The sequence below is a fragment of the Coptis chinensis genome, chromosome 5, assembly GCF_015680905.1.
Source record: "Coptis chinensis isolate HL-2020 chromosome 5, ASM1568090v1, whole genome shotgun sequence".
In the NCBI taxonomy this organism is placed as follows: Eukaryota; Viridiplantae; Streptophyta; class Magnoliopsida; order Ranunculales; family Ranunculaceae; genus Coptis; species Coptis chinensis.
In genome coordinates, this window is record NC_141460.1 from 86,088,684 (window position 1) to 86,115,830 (window position 27,147).

Consider the following 27,147-nt stretch of genomic DNA (forward strand, 5'->3'; position numbering starts at 1 on the left):
GCGTGCGCGCGCCCTCTTATTTTTTCATCTCTAGACTTCCAGTAGACATGTTTCGTGAGAGGCTGAAAAAAAAAACTATCTTCTTTTTCATGGCAAGGGCGTGGGCGCGCCTTTGTCATGACCAATCTGAGCGCGAGCGCGCTCAGACCCTTCACACGAACAATACCTATTTTTTATCTTCTTCCTCATGTGAGGGATAACTCCAACAATCTCCCCCTCCTTAATAGTAAAGGGGATACCTCCATGCATTCCCAAATTAACAGGAGGGGTGTGCTACCATTATGGCGGTAGTACAACAAACATCAAACTTACCTTTCGGTAAGACTTTGGTCATCATATCCAACCCGTTCTTGTCGGTATGGATCTTCTCAATGCATAAATGCTTGTCTTCGAGAACTTCTTTAATTCAATGATAATGCACATGTATGTGCTTGGATCTAGAATGAAAACTTGGATTCTTGCTCAAATGGATGGCGCTCTGACTGTCACATAGAACTACAAATTGTTTCTGCTTTAGCCTTAGTTCATCGAAGAACCTCTTCATCCATAGCATCTCTTTACAACACTCAGTGGTTGCAATATACTCGACTTCACTATAAATGACTCAAACTTTATGTACCACTGTCTTGGTGCTTGCTTCAGCCCATACACACTCTTTCTTAGTTTGCATACCAGGTGCTTCTTTCCTTTGACCTCAAACCCCTCTGGCTGGTCCATATAGACATCTTCTTCAAGGTCTCCATGAAGAAAAGTTGTCTTGACATCTAGTTGCTCAACCTCTAGGTTCATACTTGCGGTCAAATCCAATACCACCCTGATAAAAGTTATCTTAACTACAGGAGAGAAAATTTCATCAAAGTCCATACCTTTCCTTTAACCGAATCCCTTCACAACAAGGCGAGCTTTGTTCTTTGGATGTGGATTATTCTCTTTATGCTTGACTTTGAAGATCCACTTATTCTTGAGAAATTTTTTTCTTTTCGGTTTCTCAACTAAGTCATAAGTATAATTCTTATGCAAAGAACCCATCTCATTTTGCATGGCTTTCAACCACTTCTCTTTGTTTGTATCTTCAAGAGCCTCTTGATAGTACGTAGGTTTTCCACCATCAGATAGTAAAACATACGTATGTGGTGGATACCGGTTGAAACTTGTCTTTCTCTCTCAGATCTCCTTACCCCATCTTCTTGTGGCTCAGGAGGATGCACTTCTGCTTGCTAAGGTGGTGGTTCATGCACTTCATCTACATCTTCTATATCAATAGGTTCTATCCCATCATGAACAATATGATCATCATCCTGAGCTTCAAATCCATGGTTCTCTGCATTCTCAATGCCTTCTGCATGTTGATAAGAGCCAAAAATTGTAGTTTAAACCCTTTAATAATATTTTTATTTAGCCAATTATGTTATTAATAATATAGGTTTATCACTAATTACGTGTTTTTGAGTATTTCAGGCTTCGGAGTTGAATAAATGTCAATTCGTTACTAATTAGGTGCTAAAAGGAGCTAAAGTGATTGCTAGAGAAGTTCCATGAAGAAAGCCCAAGTTTAATGGAGAAAAAGCCTTAAAAAGTCCAAGTTAACACTGTTAAGTGAAAGTCAAATCGGATTAGAGAGTTGGAGAAAAGTCAATAGAACTTCAAAAGGCCATATCTTTGGACTCAGGCCTTAGAATTAGGCCCATTTTATATCAAAATGACCGGCTCAGAAAGCTCTTTCCAATGGTCCATGCCTTGACTCGATCAGAGTAATATAAGTTAGTAAAAATGCGTGCTTTAGTAACACGACCAGAATTGAAAGTCTTAGATTTACCCAATTAGGTTATGAACTTGATTTATGGGTCCATAACCTAGCCTAAAAGCCCATGCACGAAATTGTAACCTAACCCTCTCCTATATAAAGAGGGTTAAGGCTAAAACAAAGATTGGCTACTCCCTCTTTAGTTTAGAATAAATTAGGGTTCTCTCTCTTTCTCTCCATTTTAGTTTTAGTTTATAAATTTAGTTTGTAGCCTCCATTAGAATTATTAATAAAAACTTTAGTTTACTTTCAATTCAAGTATCTTTAAATTATGTCTTCTATTCAATCTTTAGTTAAGATGATTCCTATGATACAAAGCTAAACCTCCATTAGAGGAGGTTTATGAAGCCATGTGAGGATGATTGGTAATTAGTATGGTTGTGGATTTGTATTAGCGTTTTAAGTTTGATTCTTATGATTGTTTAGAGATAAAGATTATAAGAGTTGAACTAGAGTTTAGAGCCACCACCAAAGAGATTTGTGGTCAAGCTAAACTCTCATGCTAGTGAAGCCTTGATCCGAGAGGACTTGGTGTTCACTATGGATCAATAGGCAATTCGATAATCAACATAATGGTCAATCGAATTGCGTGGTTGATTGAATCTTCTCTATACCCTTTTATCATCATTATATCTACTATTTTGACATCTTATTTATTGTTTTCACATCACATATTACTCTCATCATTGTTCCTTTTGTTTGATTAGTTGAATTCTATTTATGTCTTGATAGTTTATGAGTGGAACGAATCCGTACTCTTTATATATTGCATAATAAATTGAGAGTAGGAATATTGATCTAAGTACTTATTTAGTTAATTGATTATTTGTGTTTATACATAGATAGTTAGTTTACGTAAATCTGTCACTATCAAATGGCGCCGCTGCCATTTTAAACTTTTTCAGGACAATAATTCAATTGCTTGAATCCAAGGGGAAATCCCCATTCTCTACCCACCCACCCTTTTCATTTTTGTTTCTTTTTTCTCATATTTGCGTTACTGTTCACTGTTTTAAGCACAGGGGCACACCCTCCATTTTGCCTTGTTCAGAGCGCGCCCGCCCTCTCTTGTGTCTGCGGAGTCACAGTGAAGAACTCTGCAGTAAAGGTATTTGTAAATTTCAAAAAATTCTGAAATTTTGCAGGCATAATCCTTAAGGTGTTATTGACTTATTGGAATATTTTCAGATTTTTCCAAGTTATTTTACCTAGCAAACTAATACCATCTTTACAGTGCTGCATTTCAACTTTCAAACCGTAAGTTTCTGGAAAAACAGACGAGTAGGGTTACTTAGGCAGTTCTAAAAATTCTAAATTTTTTACAAGAGTATCTATCATAAGTCAGGAGTTTTCAGTAAATATTTAACGAGTTTTTGATCTATTTTGACCACCTAACTAGTGGATTGTTTCTAGTGTATTTCTGCAGTTTTGCAACACTTAATTTCTGGAACAATAGCTGATAAGGAAGGTTTGTAGAACACCAATTGCTCTAAAAGTTTTACAGAAACACGCATGATCTGTCATAAGTCACCAGTAAAATTTTGGCGATTTTTGGCTCTGTTTTGATTGGTTAACCATTCGGTTGTTTGTATTGTGTCCGAAAACTATTTCACAAACTTTGATGGGCAGTAGAAGGGCTTTCATAGCTCCGATTGTTTTGAAATTTTACAGGCTACTTACTAGACGTCTTAGCAACCTACTGTAAAAATTTCAAATTTTTTGGAGCGCGCGCCCACACCTTAGATAGCCTATTTCCAAGCGCGGCCCGCATTCAACCGCCTGGACATTGTGTCAAGCAAGAGAGCGCCCCGCGCCCTCCATAGGCAATTCTTGAGCGCACCCCGCCCTCAAGTGCCTGGATTTCGAGTCAAGCAAGAGCGCGCCCCGCGCCTTTTATAGGCCAATTCCAAGCACGCCTGCGCCTCTTCTGAATAAGCCCGATTTCACAGGTTAGTTCAAACTTTCGTTTGTTCAAGTTATTCAGTGTTTCTATCTTCTTGAATACACTGAGATCGCGTATACAAGATGCTATTTAAATGCGTAGCAAGGAGGCATTCAGGTACTCCTTCTTTCACTCCTCGTTTTTTCTGTCAGAAAAGTTTAATTCTAGTATAATAAGGCTTGTTTTTCGTAGACATAAATACCACACGCCTATCTAGAATTTCACACACCTGCATCGATGGCTAAACAACAAGAGACTCCTCTCTCTGAGTTTTATAAAGCCCTAAACGATGGCCCTAAGTCGTACATCGTTCTTGCATACCTAGTGGGGGATTTTTGAATTCCCCCTAATATATTTAACTTGTTACCGGTTTTTCATGGTTTAGACCACGAGAAGCCTTACCAGCATATGCGTCGTAGGATAGAACAAGTTCTCACTACATTCCATCATCCTAGCGTAAGTCTGGATCAAGTTAAACTTAGGGTGTTTCCTTTCACCCTAGCCGACAAGGCGGCGTCTTGGTTAACTGCCAAAATGCCAAACTCGATGGACTCATGGGCTAATCTTGTTCAATTGTTCATGGAACAGTTTTACCCACCACTGATAAAAGATGAAATGCTTCAAAAGATTTATTTCTTCTGCCAGAATCCTCATGAATCCTTTTCAAATGTCTGAAATCGTTTCACTGATCTTCTCATTGAATACCCGCATCATAATCCTGCGAAAGACACGCTTGTTCGTGCCTTCTTTAAGGGGCTTTTACATCGTCATAAAGAGGTTCTAGATATCATGACTAGGGGTAGTTTTCTTAGTAAAGGAGTCTTGGAGGCTTATAAATTCTTAGAAAATCAATCTAAGAGGAACAACAATTGGGGAGGTAACGAATCTTCCCGCTCCACTCTTTCTTCTTTTGAGGTTAAACATGATCCCGAGCTTAAAACTCTTATCGATGCCCTCACTAAAAGGTAGATGCCCTCTATTCAACAACAACCCACTCAATCATGAAAATTAACTCTAATCGTTGTAATGTCTATTTTAGTCTTGAGCATTCTGACTTTTATTGTCCTCCTGTCTATGCACAACCCCCACCACAACCATCAAACTTCAACCAATTAACTCTACATCAAGGGCAAGGAAACTTAGGTGACCAGAATAGAGGTTTAGTGCCCATGACCTAGAACTATCAACATCAAGACAGGAACGCTCAACAAGCCTTAATTCCAGTCCAACCATCTACAGACAAAGTAGTAGTGACCTTGTGGAAAAACAAAATCAAATTATGCAATAAAACTCCAACTTTATGAAAGATCGGCATGATCAAAACTCTAATATGATGAAACAAACGATGCAAATGATGTAGTCTTTGTGCCAAAAGGTTATATAATATTAAATTTTATATATCGAAATCATAATAATCGGTTTAGGTTTGGTTCGGGTACCCACATGCTTTTTACTATTCAGTTCAACAATTTCGGTTCTTTATCGGTTCGGTTTTTAATGACCCATTTTAAATGGGTCTAACTTTTTAAGACCTAGAACCGGAACATTCGGTTTCGGTTTCGGTTCGATTTGGATAATCGGGTACCCATTGGCACCCCTACTCCCAAACTAGTTAGCCCTTTTGAGATTTCTTTAGTACTCTCTCCATCTTATAGCGCAACGCTGTCGCCATAAAGCCTTATTACTCCCTGAACTGACCCATGCCACCCTTATTGGGGATGGTATATATACGGATTTGAGTGAGAGGGGGAGAGAAAAATTTAGTTCAGGGCGCACCAAGTTTTAGGTTAGAGAGAGAGAGATGTAAAATGTGATGTTACATTGTTACCTTCTAATGTTCCTTTTACCAAAACTTTGTCAACATGTCACAAAATTTAAATTGAGTGGTCAAAAAATCTGCATCCATACCCACCTAGCTTTAGCCTTCTTTCTTTATTCCAGTCTCTCATTTTCTAAATAATCGAACAAATCTATATAATAAAGCAGTTTGGTTTTTTATGTTGTTATATCGAGCGGTCGGGAGAGAAAACAGTTTTGGGACGATCTTACGGTGATAAATCAGTTTCTTGATAAATCAATTTTTTTTTAAGAGTCCTACTTACTCTAAACTAAAGAGTTCTACTTTATTTTAAGAGTCCTACTTACTCTAAACTAAAGAGTCTTACTTACTCTAAAAAAATCACCATATGTGCATTGGGAGACTTCAGAACCGACAGTGAACGTCGTAAATGGTACCAATAACACCATCTATGATTTTTATGGTTTTCATAAATCCATGTATCAGGTGCGTTAATCTAATGAACCGTGACCAGACTTATTTTTCAATCCTTTAATTCAATATTATGTTTTGCCACATTGCTCTTCATAAAGGTTTCATTGTCTTATATACAATTGAATAGTTATGGCTGGTGAGATAAGGTAGACTGTCCGGGTTTTTCCTAATTTTGCTACTGGTTTAATGCTTAGCAGTTTGGTTTTTCATGTTGTTATATCGAGCGGTCGGGGAGAAAACAGTTTTGGGACGATCCTATGGTGATAAATCGATTTCTTCTAAGAGTCCTACCAAATACCACCAAATAGAGTCCTCCTACTGTTTGGCTTCATCGCTGGAATCGGATGACAGATCATAACTAAAACTAGGATAAAAAGTGCTAAATTCTAGTATCTTAATAAAGTAAATTCAACATATATTTATATAGCCAGTTAGCCAATGTACTTCTCTAGAGTTTAGATATCTCATTCTTACCAACACAATAAGCCACTTCAACTCCTAAAAAGGAAATATCGGAAGGCATAGCTTCCCTCTATTTCTACTATTTTCTCTTAATGTAATTTCAACAGTCTATATTGCATTAGAAAGTCATGAAATGTGAATCTATAATGATCACCATGCTCTCCAATTTCTCAGTGAAGCAAGAATCCTAATTGTTTAAAACTATTCTAATTGATATTCTACATATAGTAACCATCACTGAACTAGGTCAAAATGGCTTCTTGCTTCATTATATTGTATCAACTATCAAGTATGCATTGGTACCTAAGTACTGGTTAAATAATGATTATTGAACTTAGTGAACTAGATAATATGAAGCTTAGTATTGGACGGTTGGTGCCTACACGTGTCCTGGACTTAGATATGCTCCTACCGTCCTACACTTAATCGTTTACCCTGTTTGTGTAGAGATCGAGTCCTTGTACCTCTTAAAGGCGCCCAGGGCTGGGTGAACCCGTGCATTTGTGGGATATTTCAGCCCATGGCTTCTTCAGGCTAAGGGCCACTCACCATCATTTAGTGATCCCTTGAATAAGGAGTTGTTATCATGAGAAATACCGAAAGAGAATAAAGGGAGAAGAAATGGAAAAGGAGAGAGAGGACACACAAGCAAATGAGCATACTTAGTGCATGGGGAGTAAGCTTATAGATAGATGTTCATGGTGAACATTTTCACCCATTGGGATGGAAGGGATTTCGTTAGGAGCAATTCGTCGGCAACTACTAACAAGATGGCGACAGTAAACTACCATCTTCAAATCAATGATAAAAAATTATCTGAGATTAAACCAAACTACATCCCAAACCCAAACGAGTTGACAACTCCCTTATTGACAAAATCTCTAGTGGCTATCCCATGTCACACTAAATTATGGGTGATCTTAGACGTCTATAAAAACACTCTCATACCTCATAACTAACTAAAGTTTTTGTCATACCCCAACAACAAACAGTCACAATCCAATAAAATCTCTCAAATTAATTTGGGGTATTTCCAATAAGGGCAAAAAAAAAAAAACAAAACAAAAACACGCATTCTTTTTCGGTAATCATCTTCTTTCATCATTCGTCAAAATTTGATTTCGATTTTTTTTTTTCCTTCATCCTCATTAGGTTGGTACTCATCCCCATTACTTTGGTATGGTTGATTCAAATTAAAAGTGGGTACTTGCATATTTATTAGTGAGAGAAATGTTGCTAAAGAAGATGTTATTAGAGAAGAAATTAAATCAATATCATTTTTTTTTAAAAGAAAAAGAAGAACATATTTTTGTTCTTTTTCAGTTACAAATGAAAAATTTAGAATATCTACGGTTAAGAATTGGGTCATTAATATATTCTAATAAATAAATTGTTTTGTCTTGGGTATGCCTAATAAAAAAAAAATTACTAAACTAGATAATAACAAAAGAATATGAAACTAGCATAACAATCCCAAAAGTTGTCAAAGTACTAATCCCAACAAAAAAAACAACAAAACAACAAAAATAAATCTCCGGTGCAACTCAAATAACGGTATAAAACAACAAAATATCCAACTGTAAAAATTCTATAATCCCAACGATGATAGAGGGCTACGGTACTGACAAACCTATGTCACACCAATAAACGTACTAGAAGTGATATCTGGGACCAACTTCAACATCATAAAGGTGCCGCTTAAATACTGGAAAAAAAAAAACATACCACAAATTAGCAGAGAACAAAGATTTTTAAATGGGTGATCTTGGACACACCTATAAAAACACTCCCATACCCCAACTTTAAAATAAATAAATAAAATTGTTTTAGACACATTTATGTTTCTAAATTATCATTTTTTTTTATTACCCACCAAAGACAAAACAATTCATTTATTAGAATATATTAAGGACCCAATACTTAACCGTAGATATTCTAAGTTTTTCACTTGTAATTGAAAAAGAACAAGAACATGTTCTTCATTCTTTTTCTATTAAAAAAAATGATATTGATTTCTTCTCCAATAACCTCTTCTTTAGCAACATTTCTCTCGCTAATAAACATGCAAGTATCGACATTTTAATTTGAATCAAGCATACCAAAGTAATGGGGATGAGTACCAATCTAATGAGGATGAAGGAAAAAATATTGAAATAAAATTTTGACGAATGGGGAAAGATAAAGATTGCCGAAAAAAATGAGTGTTTTTGTTTGTTTGTTTGTTTGTTTGTTTGTTTGTTTTTTGTTTTTTGTTTTTTTTTTCCCTTATTGGACATACCCCAAATTAATTTGAGAGATATTATTGGATTGAGACAATTGCTAGGGTATGACAAAAACTTTAGTTAATTATGGGGTATGGGAGTGTTTTTATTTGCCATAATATGACCCTAACTATATATAGGCCTAGGGTCATACCATCTGAAAAAGAGGTGATAAACATAATTCAGCACTGAAATAGTTGTCACATACCACCCAAGAAACACATGTCTCTGTTGGATATTTTCATATACAAACCAAGATACCAATATATTTATTGCAAGAAGTGAAATAGCCATGACAACTATTTCTATTAAAAAATGCAACATTTCTCTCGCTAATAAACATGCAAGTATCGACTTTTAATTTGAATCAAGCATACCAAAGTAATGGGGATGAGTACCAATCTAATGAGGATGAAGGAAAAAAAATTGAAATAAAATTTTGACGAATGGGGAAAGATAAAGATTGCCGAAAAAAATGAGTGTTTTTGTTTGTTTGTTTTTTTTTGTTTGTTTGTTTGTTTGTTTTTTGTTTTTTGTTTTTTGTTTTTTGTTTTTTGTTTTTTTTTGCCCTTATTGGACATACCCCAAATTAATTTGAGAGATATTATTGGATTGAGACAATTCTGGGGGTATGACAAAAACTTTTAGTTAATTATGGGGTATGGGGTGTTTTTATTTGCCATAATACAAACCCTAACTATATATAGCTAGGGTCATACCATGCTGAAAAGAGGTGATAAACATAATTCAGCACTGAAATAGTTGTCACATACCACCCAAGAAACACATGTCTCTGTTGGATATTTTCATATACAAACCAAGATACCAATATATTTATTGCAAGAAGTGAAATAGCCATGACAACTATTTCTATTAAAAAATGCAACATTTCTCTCGCTAATAAACATGCAAGTATCGACTTTTAATTTGAATCAAGCATACCAAAGTAATGGGGATGAGTACCAATCTAATGAGGATGAAGGAAAAAAAATTGAAATAAAATTTTGACGAATGGGGAAAGATAAAGATTGCCGAAAAAAATGAGTGTTTTTTGTTTGTTTTTTTTTGTTTTTTTGTTTGTTTGTTTGTTTGTTTGTTTGTTTTTTGTTTTTTGTTTTTTGTTTTTTGTTTTTTGTTTTTTGTTTTTTTTTGCCCTTATTGGACATACCCCAAATTAATTTGAGAGATATTATTGGATTGAGACAATTGCTAGGGTATGACAAAAACTTTAGTTAATTATGGGGTATGGGAGTGTTTTTATTTGCCATAATATGACCCTAACTATATATAGCTAGGGTCATACCATGCTGAAAAGAGGTGATAAACATAATTCAGCACTGAAATAGTTGTCACATACCACCCAAGAAACACATGTCTCTGTTGGATATTTTCATATACAAACCAAGATACCAATATATTTATTGCAAGAAGTGAAATAGCCATGACAACCAGTGCGATTATAAACCGCTTTGTGGGTGAGTGGTAAATATAAATCACCACGTAAACCACATTCAAACATATACATTCCAATTCCGTTTAATATGATAATTATATTTGATTTTGAGATCAGATCCTTTCCGCTCGGGTGTAAAACCCACCTTCCTACACCTCACAAAATAATTGTGACATTTGGACAACACTTAACACCAAAATAAAAGGAAAAGAAACGGAGTTAACAAACACCCATTTGGTTTTTTTTTTTTAAAAACAAAAACAAATCGTTCTTAATCCGAGTTCTCTCCTTGAAACTTGCTATCTTTTTCTCTTTTGTTTGTCCTTCAACATAAATCAAGCCATCAAGCATTTAATTAGAGTAAAGGATTGACCATGATGGTTAGTTGTTTTTAAGTTCAGGGGATCGGATCACCTAAGTTGGATAACTTAAGATGATATTTGCTCTCATCGTCATATTTGCTCTAACTTAAGATTCATGAAATAGATCAAGCTCTAGTCAAACTAATAATACATTTGATCAATAGTAAAGAAAAATACTAAGGTCCTAATTAATCAAGTAGTACACCCTCCAAGGTCTCACTAAGCTTTCATTGCGATCTATGATCTTCTACAATCATTAAGAACAACATTTATTTTTCGGATTTTCTATTGTAAGTGTGTTAAACAATTGTAACTTATGTATTCGTGTTATTCCCTAAGGAGAAGGAAATTATCTCCCTCTAAAAGACTCTAGAAACTCCATATTGTAGGATAAAGATTTTGATTGGATGTCTAACTAAAGCCAAAAATGACATTGGGAGTTTGGGACAAAGATATGTTTCTCCGTACTATGCAACTTATGAACTGCAACAAACTTTGTTAGTCGAGACATGCACCATTTGAAGACGAACAAGAACAAAAAGGAAGGGATTCTGGAGAGAGAAATTGGATTGTGGAGATAAAGATGGATTACAAAACTTCCTTTTTTGTTGTGTTTTTTTAGGAGTTTTTGCTAACTCCGTTACCTTTGATTTTAGTTGGGAGTTAAGTACGTGCCATGTGTCACAATTATTTTGTGAGGTGTAAGAGGTCGAGTTTTACACCCGGGCGGAGAGGATCTGAGCTCTTTGATTTTGGTGTTATAAATGGCATTGCATACCTGAAAATCATAGCAAACCACTTATACATCAACAAACTCAATAAACATCTTAAATATATAAATAGGGGGGAGGGATAGAGCCACTCCTGAGCTACTCCCAAAACGTACAAAGTCATATATCATCCTACAAGTTGAATTAAGAGCTAATATTTTGTAGATATGATTTCCCCATCATGAATAACATGCCCACCAAATTTCGGCTCATTCAAATATGTATAATATAATCAAATGTTATTATGAAATCGAAAAATTCTGGACCGTTAGATAAATGTTCAAAATTGAACACTAATTTTCGCAAGGTTGGACATATCCAAATAGGATTAAATTTTGAGGACATGCTATCCATTGTGAGAATATCATATCCACAAAAAATGGGATCTTAATTCAATGTGTAAGTCGATGGAGTGGTTCGGGAGTGGCTCTATCCCTCCCCTATAAATAGATCTAATAAACAAAAGAAAAAAAACTTACCAACATTGGTTGACAGTATTAACAAGAGTGAACACAATGCAAACGCCCAAAATGGAACAACATAACTCGTTGTGGACCCATTTGCATTATTAATGATGAAAATGGTTGAACCATTTTTTATTAGGGCACGACTATCCCACATGACCCAGCACAAACAAATTTAAAAAAATCAATCCTTATTGGTTGAGGGTGCTGACGTGGTCAACAAAAAGTAAATTGAATAACTCATGAGAAAATCATTAAAATCAAGAGAAAAAAACAAGATTCTCATATTTCGAAGGCAAAGGCGAAGAAAATATTGGAGTTCCTCTCTCTCTCCAACCTTCTACACATCCACTGTTCTTCACTTCTCCATAAAAAAAAATCAGAAGGGAAGAAAAAACAAAACACAAGCTCCAACTAGATGATTGAGTACAAGGGAGATGAACCATTTCGATCAATTTTGGTGTCTCAACTTTTTAGTATAAAATCATTCTTAAGATCATAAACCAAGATTTTCAATCACATACTAATCACATAACAATACTCATAAATAAACATACATTTATCCGAAATCATGCTTGCTTGCGAGAATCTTTAATAGGGGAGAACTAGGTTTCTCTCTCTTAGCCTATAAATCGTAATTGTGTTTTTGATGAATTGAATTGATTGATGAAAATCAATACATATTTATAGGTGGAGAGAGAACCTTAATTTCCTAATACATAAGATTTCCACTATCCATCATGGTAGGAATATTGTAATTAAGGAAAGACTTACGTTTAGTAAACCACTATAATTAGCAATTTCTAAGTAAACCAATATACCCTATATACTCTATGGACCATATCTAGGGTTGCCGTTAATAGGAAATTCTTGTGTTTAGAATATTTCCAACATTTAGCACCCACAAACTTGTGCGAGTTATGATTTTTTCTATTAGCTCTTCCCTTTTAAGATAACTGAGATTTTCATGCCCCAAACCATCAAACATCCATAAATTTGTTCATTTTAATTTGGTTTGTAGACCTCATAATTTAAAGTTGGAATCTAATGACGGTAAACCAAGATGATCCTAATACCTATTGTAGCTATTCAGTTGATTAATTTTTCAGTCCTCTCATTAGCAACAAAAATATAGATATAAGAAGAGAAGGGACGAAATTACTAATACAAGAAAAATATATATCTCGGTTGAGACTTGAGAGTTGAAACAGAGGAAGTGAGGAACTAGGTGAGAGAGAAAGAGGACTTTATCAATTTCTTCTTTTGATTTTGAATATTTTCTAGTGAGTTATTCACTCTACTTTTTATTGACATGTCAACACTCTCAACCAATAAGGATTGTGCTGGGTCATGAGGGATAGTCGAGCCCTTTTTATTATCTCATACATAGTTTTCCTATTAATGATGAAAGAGACTATTAATAGATTAAAGAACAAAAACATGCATGGAAAAGAATAACCTTAAATCTTATACTTATATATACTACTCTAAAGAGAATTGTCTCGTGAACAGTAGCATTTTCCGATTTTACTCCTATCCGGCTTCGATAATTACGGATATGTATAGTAATGATTTTTGTAGTAACGCAATTGATGGAGGGGTAAAATCGTCCGTTTCTATAGTGAAATTCAGACGCGTCTCTCTCATTTTAGCACACTGCCATTAATTTTGTTAAAAATTACAAAATTACCACTGATCGAATTTTGTATTTTTGTGCTACCCGGCCCAACTCAACTTACCGCACACGTGGCGTAAGACATTACCCTCATTTTTTCAGTCATTTTCGATATTGATCACTGAATTTTAAACTTTGTGCTGCCCGAACCAAAAGCTGACCGCACACGTGGCGACTGCCACGTGCTAGTGTACTAGTCCTTAATAATTAGTTAAAACTTAAAAGGTTGTGCCAGAAACATGTTTGCTACGCCTAAAAGGTAAGCCATTTCTTTTTGGTGATTTAATCGGGCACTCATCAAATTGCATTGGGTAGCCTCCGACTCAAGCCCGACAACTAAGTCCAACAACAATAGCCCAATACACCCCCCACCTCATCGCATACCATCTACCATTTTTTTCAAACTTTTTTAGCCGGTATCATCTCTCTCGCGAGAGTGAACCCAAAAAAAAAAAAACTTCGAGTTTTCTATCGTATTCATACTTCGAGTGTTGAGTTGTGAATCAACAATGGAAATTGAAGTTGGCGACTTCACCCAATTCGAATCGTGTCCCGTTTGAGTATATACTCAAACTTGGTTGGGTTGATTAAACTTGATTATGTTTATTAAATTTGATTGGGTGGAAGATTGGGTTGATTAAACTTGATGATTTCAAACTTGATGTTTTTTTGGAATTTGGGTGGACTATTGGGTTGATTAAACTTGAGTTCGAGTTTGACCAAGTTTGATGAAGTCGTTTTCGAGTTTGAGTTGAGTTTGGGTTGATTAATTAAGTGGAAGTTGATTTTTAAAATGAACATCATGACGAACAAACCAAATTTTTTAAATCCAAACGACCCAGCCATGTCGCCCAAGAGAGTCTCCAAACGACCCCGCCATGTTGTCATGGAGACTGCCCAAACGACCCCGCCATATCGTCTAGCAAAAAACCAAGGGTTTTGTCTCAAACAACATGCACACACTACTTGAGTGTACACTCAAACTATATGGTGAGATCGTTTGAGTGTACACTCAAACAACCCGAGGGATTCGTTATTGCGAGATCGATTGGATTGGTTGTTGGGTTTGGGCTTGGGCTTTGATGGCAAACTTGTAATATGGTAAATTTGTAATATATATATATATATATATATATATTTATTATTATTATTATTATTATTTTATTTTTTTATTTTTTTATTTTTTTGGGGTTGCACGTGCTGTCTGCTAGTGCCCCCAAGTTGAGTGGTTCTTTCATATATGTTGCCAGTAGCATTTTCATTTTCGGTGATATTGTGTCCATGCTTCAGCTCTCAATCAAAAAGAGTTTCCGTGGAATGTACGTATATCACATCAATATTAGTATACTCACATTTCAATTAACCATGGTTGCATACTTGTTAGTTGTTAAACTAGTATGTCATAACTCCCCATTTCAGTCAAAAAGAGAATATCTGTAACAGTTACAATTGAGTCATTAGGCGATGTTTATCCTGGCTACACAAATGCTTAAATGGTATTCACTTCACTTGCAAAGAACATTTTTCCCAGAGGGCCCTGAAATAAGTTGCAGTTGAGGCCTGATTGTATAATGTCCATCATCTGTTTTAGGGCATTGACCAGGGTAACAGGTTCCAAACTTCGATCTGTCAAGTAATATGTTGTCATTGGTGTAGCAATCTAAGTTTTAAAACATGTCAACATTGTATATGGTAACCATAGGCTCCCTCCGAGGCTTTTGGTATCGATTGTTCTCGAACTTTGCTTTGGTGATAAGAGAATACATGTAGTCAGCCTCGGTAGAACTATTGTAAGGCAAGCTCAAAATACTACACAAAGTAAGAAATCAAATGTTATGGGTGATATTGTAAGATGAACCATCTCAAATGTTGCAAAAGAAAGGAATAGGATTACAGATTACTACCTATCAAGTAATTCGTCCAGTATAATTCGTTGAGAAGGCGTGACATAGTGAATACAGTTTCGTGGGCACTGCCCAACAGCAAGCTGAACTTGGTAGTCATCGTCATGTCCTGCATGAATACATTTTCATTTTGAAATGTAAATTTAGACAGGGTAATAAAATTTTATCTTAGGAGAAACAATTCTAAAACAAGGATTATATGAACATGATGATTTATATATATAAAGCATCTTTCCAGGAGAATAGGCTAGAAGAATAAAATGACCCTCCGGAGAACAAATTTTCAAAACAGTTACTTGACAAGTTAACAAGAGTTATAAGGACATGGTGATTTACAGAAAATTTCCAGGAGAATAAGGCTGGTAGGAAGAATAAATTGACTCTCCTTTGTTAAATCATGCCATTGACACAAACTCTGCCAGCTTTAAGAAGGCATCCTCAAAGAAACAGAGAATGCAATAGACTGGTAGCACTTGTTGCTCAGGAAAAATTTGAGACTATTTTATCAATAAAATTAGAAACATAAAATAAATAATAAGCTCACCTTGAGAAATTGCGTGTGCAGTACCATTTGATGAGAATGAGAAGGCATGAGGTGCTCTTTGTACACATGAATATGGACACCCTTGAAAAGTACTCAAAATAATGAATTATCAGTATTTTGATTATTAGCAAACTCCAGAAGCGTATTCTAGGTAATCTTTGAGGACATCTGGATGAAAGGATAGACATTTCTTGAGTGAAACATATATGGGATTAGTGATTTCAATTGTGTGTGTGTGTGTGTGTAAATCATTTCATATAGCCAATAATTAGAAATCTGTAACGGTCAAGCTAATGATCAAGTTACTCCACTGGGAATTGATCTCGAAAGTAAATAGTAAGGCCTGCCCTGCCCATATTTGGCCAGATGCAAGTCCAAGCTCATTTTCCATGCCTCATAAAGTAAATGGATCTTAATTCCCAAGGATGCATTGCTTCTATCTAACATATCTAATTGCAACATCATTATCTCATGATGCTACAAACAATAAAAGCAATAGCAGAACTTGGGCATAAATAGTACCTTTTCCAATGCAAAGAGTCTCATTAACAAAGAGATCAACGGCTTCACATTCAGGTTCATCAAAAGGATCTAAACATTCCCTGAAAATGCCTCCTTCAATATAGGTGAATTACAATTATATCATAATGAAAATGACTGAAGCTACAGAAATTTGATACCTGGTCAGCTAGCTAGGAGCTGAGTAGTTAGGCCTACACCAAGAAGGCAAATATGACACAATAAATCATTAAACACTTAATAGAGTAGATGATGAATTACCTCTCAGAAGTTCGGAATTGGCTGTTCTTGGACAATATCTATATGCATATTGAACAAACACTCAATCAGTATTTCAATATGTTTTTTAAGATGAAAATTGACACTTGTTCAGTTGTTCTCTTGAAATTGCATTGTCACAGTGACTGTCTAGTATAATGTCGATTTTCACCAGTATGTCGGTATGGTAAAAAGGAGCCATACATTAGGTCATGTTTTTTTTTTTCCTAGTACAGAGAATTACCTCGTATGCCTTAATCACTCGACGAATCATAACATCTGAATCACCAGCATCTTTTCGAATATCAGGGTGGAATTGCTTTACCTGCCATATAGATTCAATTATCAGGTCAACCATATACCATGCATGTACTAAACTTTCTAACAACATATCAGAACAAAAAAGGGTTTGCAGTACTCTTGATCGAAAAGCGGTTTTAAGCTCAGTGAAGGAGCAGTTCCTAGTGACACCAAGAACATCATAAGCTTGAGACACTGAAAGCATGTCATCTTCTTGATTACTCTTCCTGCAATTCACCCTGAATGAAGTTGACGAGGGAGAAGGAACGCAAATGGGATTATAGATTCTGTTTAGAAGCCTTGGAAGTGGGAAGCTGGAGGGAAAAGAAGAGCCGTTATAGCTAATAACAGTTTTTGAGAAGGGAGTGACATATGTTGTTGCATTGGAGAGGAACAAGGATCCCATATCTCTTAATCTATTTTACGTTCATTTGTATAATTGTGTGGTTCGATGACCACAACACGAGAAAATAGATGAGGAAGTATTGTGTGGACTGGTGTAGTTCCTGTCATTCTTGTTTAATCACCAACACGTGGCACAACGGATTGTTTGGCCTTTGCCATTACTTGTATGGTAACGAGGTAATGCCCGTGCCTTTTGCACGGATTGTTTTTGAATTTCTTGATTTGCATTGATTTTTTTAATATTATTTATTTATTTATTATTATTTTTTCTTGTTTAGATTCACTAATATTTCTCCTAGCCACAGTTTTAACAAACATCATCTCTATGTTCGTCTCTTATTTAAATAATAATTATTGATTCATTATTTTATGATTTTGGTACAGTTTTTTGTCTTGAACATATATATTTTAATTCATGTATTTTTCACAATTTCAAGAAATAAAACAAAAACAAAAAGTACTTGTGAAAAATTTATCCAACCGAAACAATTTTGACAAATATGATACATTAAATGTGCTTGTCCACAAACTTTATACATCACACATGTTTTGGCAATATGTATCCCTAGCATATATATACACCCTCCTAATGATTTAGTTTCGATATTAAAAAAAAATAAAACTACAAAAAATAATAATAATAATATAAAAAAAAAATAAAATATATATATATATATATATATATATATATATATATATATATATATATATATAATTACAAAATATGAATATGATATATACGCTCCAAAGCCTAGCCAGCCATAAAAGGCACAAATTATGTTGTCGTCTTTTTTATCTTTGGTGCTATCTCTCTACACGCCTATGAACACCATGTCGCAAAGAATTTTGGCAAAACCTTCTTTGTGTTTGTTATTTTGGGATATTGAAACAATACAACCTCTGTTGACATTGAAAATGTAACAGAAAACCTATGCAAATTGCAAATATACCAAAGTTATTGGGCGGTGTAATTGAACCATACTATACAATTGAGAATATTCACTGCAATGAGTTAACTACACTTTGAGCAATCCTTTGCACATTGTAAGGTATATCAACAAATGTTAATTTGCTCTTGTTCGACTCATGACGGCACACTGACTCATCTCTTACTTCAACAGAAACCCGGTAAAAAAGTATAAGACATGAAATAAAAAAATAGAAAAAGATTTGTGTCAAATTCACTCTACAAAAATTATTTTGAACATACTTCAACGGACTGAACATGAAATTTTGTAGTTCAAAATAAACTTAATTCAGATATATATATATATATATATATATATATATATATATATATATATATATAAACGGTGACTACATGCCGGAGGTAATTACTTTTCCTAAATTTCATAATTTGATTTCATTTTATGGTTTTGAATTGTTTTTTGTTTATTTCATTTTCGTTAACTCATAGTTTTTCTATAATTCCAACTGTTCATCGAGACGATATAAACCAACTATCCATTTTAAAGTGTTGCATAATGGTTTTGTCGTCCTCATATTTTAACGTCTCGCATGTTATTGACTCATATTGAAATCCAACTATTTTAGAGTATGTCTCATCCTATATTTTAACCAATTAATTCTGTAGTAATATCCAATTCATACTTGACATAACTTTCCGATCCGTTTTTAAATTCTTGTAAGCTATCAATTAAGAAATTAAAATACCCATGAAAAAACCTCATTGAACTGTTGATCATCTCTATAAGAACTTCTCAATAAACTTGTTATTTTTTATTTTGATTTTTTCTTAGACTTGTCTTTTAATAAATTGCTTTTGGAAAAATGGTAGAAACCTTAAATAATTTGCTAATTTTATTTTAGTAGTTTAGATAGTCTAAATCTTTGGCATATAGTGTAATACCCCGGCTCGTGTGGGAATATACTGCATCGCCTAGCCCGTGAAGCGAGGTTGAAACAGGTACTTGGAAAGGTGCCTAGCCTGTGGGGCAAGGGTAAGCCTCATGTATGAATTCTAGCATCTATGAAGTTGTTTGAGATATGAGACATAAGTAATTCATTCGCCAAATCCCAACATAGAGATTTATTTTTTCCGGATTTATGGATTCATGGAAACTATGTAGTGAAGTTTGCTCATGTAGGAGTAGTCATAGGATGGGTGGCCTCCTGAAAACTTGTTGTCGGTGTCAAAAAACCTTACACTGTGGTGACTATGTGGGAACAATCGATGTGTAGGATTTTTGATTCCTTAAATATCAACTTTGGTAATAAAAAAAAAATTGAAAATTTTGATTGAACTGAGTTCTTTATTTTAATTTTTGAAATATAGCAAAAGCATTAATTAATTTGATATTATTGGAAAATTATTTTTTAATTACCTAATTAAACCATTATTTATTGATTTGCAAAATTAATAAAAAAAATTAACTATCATTATTTATTGATTTAATAAATTAATGAAAAGTTTTAATTACTAATTAAACCATTATTTATTGATTTGCTTAATTAATAACAAATTTTAACTATCATTATTTATTGATTTAATAAATAGAAGTCTTAATTACTATTATTTGATTTGGTAAATTAATGGAAAGTCTTAATTGCCATCAAACTCCAACACGTGGCGGAACGGTGGCCCTCGATTTATACCCGCTCATATTGAATCCCAGCCGTAGGTCATAAAACTTCCCTCCCTTGTTATATTAGATAGGTAATGCTCGTGCCTTTGGCATGGATTGTTTTTGAATTTCTTGATTTGCATTGATTTTTTTAATATTATTTATTTATTTATTATTATTTTTTCATGTTTAGATTCACTAATATTTTCTCCTAGCCACAATTTTAACAAACATCATTTCTATGTTCGTCTCTTTTTAAATAATAATTATTGATTCATTATTTTATGATTTTGGTACAGTTTTTTGTCTTGAACATATATATTTTAATTTATGTATTTTTCACAATTTCAAGAAATAAAACAAAAACAAAAAGTACTTGTGAAAAATTCATCCAACCGAAACAATTTTGACTAATATGATACATTAAACGTGCTTGTCCACAAACTTTATACATCACACATGTTTTGGCAATATGTATCCCTAGCATGTATATACACCCTCCTAATGATTTAGTTTCGATATTATAAAATAAAAAAAAAAATAAACTAAAAATATATATATATATATATATATATATATATATATATATATATATATATATATATATATATATATATATATATATATGTATATATTATGAATATGACGCCTCCAAAGCTAGCCATGAAGGCACAAATTATGTTGTCGTCTTTTATCTTTGGTGCTATCTCTACACGTCTATGAACACCATGTCGAAAAAAAATTTGGCAAAACCTTCTTTGTGTTTGTTACTTTGGGATATTGAAGCAACACAACCACTGTTGACATTGAAAATGTAAACAAGAAACCTATGCAAATTGCAAATATACCAAAGTTACCGGGCAGGTAATTGAACCATACTATACAATTGAGAATATTCACTGCAACAGTTAACTATACTTTGAGCAATCCTTTGCACATTGTAAGGTATATCAACAAATGTTAATTTGTTCTTGTTCAACTCATGACGGCACACCTGACTCATCTCTTACTTCAACGTAACCGGTAAAGTATAAGACATGAAATAAAAAATAGAAAAAGATTTGTGTCAAATTCACTCTACAAAAATTATTTTGAACATACTTCAACGGACTGAACATGAAATTTTGTAGTTCAAAAGAAACTTAATTCAGATATATATATATATATATATATATAAACGGTGACAACATGCACTGGAGGTACGTACTTTTCCTAAATTTCATAATTTGATTTCCTATATATATATATATATATATATAAACGGTGACTACATGCACTGGAGGTACGTACTTTTCCTAAATTTCATAATTTGATTTCATTTTATGGTTTTGAATTGTTTTTTGTTTATTTCATTTTCGTTAACTCATAGTTTTTCTATAATTCCAACTGTTCATCGAGACGATGTAAACCAACTATCCATTTTAAAGTGTTGCATAATGGTTTTGTCGTCCTCATATTTTAACGTCTCGCATGTTATTGACTCAGATTGAAATCCAACTATTTTAGAGTATGTCTCATCCTATATTTTAACCAGTTAACTCTGTAGTAATATCCAATTCATACTTGTCATAACTTTCCAATCCGTTTTTAAATTCTTGTAAGCTATCAATTAAGAAATTAAAATACCCATGAAAAAGCCTCATTGAACTATTGATCATCTTTATAAGAACTTCTCAATAAACTTGTTATTTTTTATTTTGATTTTTTCTTAGACTTGTCTTTTAATAAATTGCTTTTGGAAAAATGGTAGAAACCTTAAATAATTTTATAATTTTATTTTAGTATTTTAGATAGTCTAAATCTTTGGCATATAGTGTAATACCCCGGCCCGTGTGGGAATATACTGCATCGCCTAGCCCGTGAAGCGAGGTTGAAACAGGTACTTGGAAAGGTGCCTAGCCTGTGGGGCAAGGGTCGCCTCATGTATGAATTCTAGCATCTATGAAGTTGTTTGAGATCTGAGACATAAGTAATTCATCCGCCAAATCCCAACATAGAGATTTTTTTTTTTTCCGGATTTATGGATTCATGGAAACTATGTAGTGAAGTTTGCTCATGTAGGAGTAGTCATAGGATGGGTGGCCTCCTGAAAACTTGTTGTCGGTGTCAAAAAACCTCACACTGTGGTGACTATTTGGGAACAATCGATGTGTAGGATTTTTTATTCCTTAAATATCAACTTTGATAATAAAAAAAAAATTGAAAATTTTGATTGAACTGAGTTCTTTATTTTAATTTTTGAAATATTGCAAAAGCATTAATTAATTTGATATTATTGGAAAATTATTTTATAATTACCTAATTAAACCATTATTTATTGATTTGCAAAATTAATAAAAAAAATTTAACTATCATTATTTATTGATTTAATAAATTAATGAAAAGTTTTAATTACCAATTACACCATTATTTATTGATTTGCTTAATTAATAACAAATTTTAACTATCATTATTTATTGATTTAATAAATAGAAGTCTTAATTACTATTATTTGATTTGGTAAATTAATGGAAAGTCTTAATTACCATCAAACTCCAACACGTGGCGGAACGGTGGCCCTCGATTTATACCCGCTCATATTGAATCCCAGCCGTAGGTCATAAAACTTCCCTCCCTTGTTATATTAGACTAGGTAATGCCCGTGCCTTTGGCACGGATTGTTTTTGAATTTCTTGATTTGCATTGATTTTTTTAATATTATTTTTTTTTTTTTTATTATTTTTTCTTGTTTAGATTCACTAATATTTCTCATAGCCACAGTTTTAATAAACATCATCTCTATGTTCGTCTCTTATTTAAATAATAATTATTGATTCATTATTTTATGATTTTGGTACAGTTTTTTGTCTTGAACATATATATTTTAATTCATGTATTTTTCACAATTTCAAGAAATAAAACAAAAACAAAAAGTACTTGTGAAAAATTTATCCAACCGAAACAATTTTGACTAATATGATACATTAAATGTGCTTGTCCACAAACTTTATACATCACACATGTTTTGGCAATATGTATCCCTAGCATGTATATACACCCTCCTAATGATTTAGTTTCCGATATTAAAAAATAAAATAAACTACAAAAATAATAATAATAATAATAAATAATAATAATATAAAAAAAATAAAATATATATATATATATATATATATATATAATTACAAAATATGAATATGATATACGCTCCAGCTAGCCATGAAGGCACAAATTATGTTGTCATCTTTTATCTTTGGTGCTATCTCTACACGTCTATGAACACCATGTCGCAAAGAATTTTGACAAAACCTTCTTTGTGTTTGTTATTTTGGGATATTGAAGCAATACAACCACTGTTGACATTGAAAATGTAAACAGAAAACCTATGCAAATTGCAAATATACCAAAGTTATTGGGCAGGTAATTGAACCATACTATACAATTGAGAATATTCACTGCAACAGTTAACTACACTTTGAGCAATCCTTTGCACATTGTAAGGTATATCAACAAATGTTAATTTGCTCTTGTTCGACTCATGACGGCACACCTGACTCATCTCTTACTTCAGTGTAACCGGTAAAGTATAAGACATGAAATAAAAAATAGAAAAAGATTTGTGTCAAATTCACTCTACAAAAATTATTTTGAACATACTTCAAATTTGAACATGAAATTTTGTAGTTCAAAAGAAACTTAATTCAGATATATATATATATATATATATATATATATATATATATATATATATATATATAAGCGGTGACTACATGCCTTTGGAGGTAACGTACTTTTCCTAAATTTCATAATTTGATTTCATTTTATGGTTTTGAATTGTTTTTTGTTTATTTCATTTTCGTTAACTCATAGTTTTTCTATAATTCCAACTGTTCATCGAGACGATGTAAACCAACTATCCATTTTAAAGTGTTGCATAATGGTTTTGTCGTCCTCATATTTTAACGTCTCGCATGTTATTGACTCAGATTGAAATCCAACTATTTTAGAGTATGTCTCATCCTATATTTTAACCAATTAACTCTGTAGTAATATCCAATTCATACTTGTCATAACTTTCCGATCCGTTTTTAAATTCTTGTAAGCTATCAATTAAGAAATTAAAATACCCATGAAAAAACCTCATTGAACTGTTGATCATCTCTATAAGAACTTCTTAATAAACTTGTTATTTTTTATTTTGATTTTTTCGTAGACTTGTCTTTTAATAAATTGCTTTTGGAAAAATGGTAGAAACCTTAAATAATTTGCTAATTTTATTTTAGTATTTTAGATAGTCTAAATCTTTGGCATATAGTGTAATACCCCGGCCCGTGTGGGAATATACTGCATCGCCTAGCCCGTGAAGCGAGGTTGAAACAGGTACTTGGAAAGGTGCCTAGCCCGTGGGGCAAGGGTCGCCTCATGTATGAATTCTAGCATCTATGAAGTTGTTTGAGATATGAGACATAAGTAATTCATTCGCCAAATCCCAACATAGAGATTTTTTTTTCCGGATTTATGGATTCATGGAAACTATGTAGTGAAGTTTGCTCATGTAGAAGTAGTCATAGGATGGGTGGCCTCCTGAAAACTTGTTGTCGGTGTCAAAAAACCTTACATTGTGGTGACTATGTGGGAACAATCGATGTGTAGGATTTTTGATTCCTTAAATATCAACTTTGATAATAAAAAAAAAAATTGAAAATTTTGATTGAACTGAGTTCTTTATTTTAATTTTTGAAATATTGCAAAAGCATTAATTAATTTGATATTATTGGAAAATTATTTTTTAATTACCTAATTAAACCATTATTTATTGATTTGCAAAATTAATAAAAAAAAATTTAACTATCATTATTTATTGATTTAATAAATTAATGAAAAGTTTTAATTACCAATTAAACCATTATTTATTGATTTGCTTAATTAATAACAAATTTTAACTATCATTATTTATTGATTTAATAAATAGAACTCTTAATTACTATTATTTGATTTGGTAAATTAATGGGAAGTCTTAATTGCCATCAAACTCCAACACGTGGCGGAACGGTGGCCCTCGATTTATACCCGCTCATATTGAATCCCAGCCGTAGGTCATAAAACTTGCCTCCCTTGTTATATTAGATAGGTAATTCCCGTGCCTTTGGCACGGATTGTTTTTGAATTTCTTGATTTGCATTGATTTTTCTAATATTATTTATTTATTATTATTATTTTTTCTTGTTTAGATTCACTAATATTTTCTCCTAGCCACAATTTTAACAAACATCATTTATATGTTCGTCTCTTATTTAAATAATAATTATTGATTCATTATTTTATGATTTTGGTACAGTTTTTTGTCTTGAACATATATATTTTAATTTATGTATTTTTCACAATTTTAAGAAATAAAACAAAAACAAAAAGTACTTGTGAAAAATTCATCCAACCGAAACAATTTTGACTAATATGATACATTAAACGTGCTTGTCCACAAACTTTATACATCACACATGTTTTGGCAATATGTATCCCTAGCATGTATATACACCCTCCTAATGATTTAGTTTCCGATATTATAAAAAAATAAATAAACTACAAAATATATATATATATATATATATATATATATATATATATATATATATATATATATACAAAATATGAATATGATATACGCTCCAGCTAGACATGAAGGCACAAATTATGTTGTCGTCTTTTATCTTTGGTGCTATCTCTACACGTCTATGAACACCATGTCGCAATTTTTTTTGGCAAAACCTTATTTGTGTTTGTTACTTTGGGATATTGAAGCAACACAACCACTGTTGACATTGAAAATGTAAACAAAAAACCTATGCAAATTGCAAATATACCAAAGTTACCGGGCAGGTAATTGAATCATACTATACAATTGAGAATATTCACTGCAACAGTTAACTACACTTTGAGCAATCCTTTGCACATTGTAAGGTATATCAACAAATGTTAATTTGTTCTTGTTCGACTCATGACGGCACACCTGACTCATCTCTTACTTCAACGTAACCGGTAAAGTATAAGACATGAAATAAAAAATAGAAAAAGATTTGTGTCAAATTCACTCTACAAAAATTATTTTGAACATACTTCAACGGATTTGAACATGAAATTTTGTAGTTCAAAAGAAACTTAATTCAGAGATATATATATATATATATATATATATATATATATATATATATATATATATATATATATATATATATATATATATATAAACGGTGACAACATGCATCGGAGGTAATGCGATACTTTTCCTAAATTTCATAATTTGATTTCATTTTATGGTTTTGAATTGTTTTTGTTTATTTCATTTTCGTTAACTCATAGTTTTTCTATAATTCCAATTTGTTCATCGAGGGCGATGTAAACCAACTATCCATTTTAAAGTGTTGCATAATGGTTTTGTCGTCCTCATATTTTAACGTCTCGCATGTTATTGACTCAGGTTGAAATCCAACTATTTTAGAGTATGTCTCATCCTATATTTTAACCAGTTAACTCTGTAGTAATATCCAATTCATACTTGTTATAACTTTCCAATCCGTTTTTAAATTCTTGTAAGCTATCAATTAAGAAATTAAAATACCCATGAAAAAGCCTCATTGAACTATTGATCATCTCTATAAGAACTTCTCAATAAACTTGTTAATTTTTATTTTGATTTTTTCTTAGACTTGTCTTTTAATAAATTGCTTTTGGAAAAATGGTAGAAACCTTAAATAATTTGCTAATTTTATTTTAGTATTTTAGATAGTCTAAAATCTTTGGCATATAGTGTAATACCCCGGCCCGTGTGGGAATATACTGCATCGCCTAGCCCGTGAAGCGAGGTTGAAACAGGTACTTGGAAAGGTGCCTAGCCCGTGGGGCAAGGGTCGCCTCATGTATGAATTCTAGCATCTATGAAGTTGTTTGAGATCTGAGACATAAGTAATTCATCTGCCAAATCCCAACATAGAGATTTTTTTTTTTTTTTCCGGATTTATGGATTCCTGGAAACTTAGTGAAGTTTGCTCATGTAGGAGTAGTCATAGGATGGGTGGCCTCCTGAAAACTTGTTGTCGGTGTCAAAAAACCTCACACTGTGGTGACTATGTGGGAACAATCGATGTGTAGGATTTTTGATTCCTTAAATATCAACTTTGATAAAAAAAAAAA

General features: G+C 33.0%; 1 protein-coding gene across 1 annotated transcript; it reads right to left on the minus strand.

Moving 5' to 3' along the window:
• Positions 1 to 14,818: 14,818 nt before the first annotated feature.
• Positions 14,819 to 17,446, minus strand: LOC147499621 (Chaperone DnaJ-domain superfamily protein). Its single transcript, XM_086561419.1, has 7 exons — positions 17,109 to 17,446; positions 16,935 to 17,015; positions 16,694 to 16,731; positions 16,436 to 16,515; positions 15,914 to 15,994; positions 15,370 to 15,478; positions 14,819 to 15,274 (listed from the first exon to the last, which is right to left on the minus strand). Exons 1-7 carry the CDS (start codon positions 17,394 to 17,396, stop codon positions 15,133 to 15,135), a joined length of 819 nt encoding a protein of 272 aa, XP_086417545.1. The 5' UTR covers positions 17,397 to 17,446; the 3' UTR covers positions 14,819 to 15,132.
• Between the last annotated feature and the right edge of the window lie 9,701 nt (positions 17,447 to 27,147).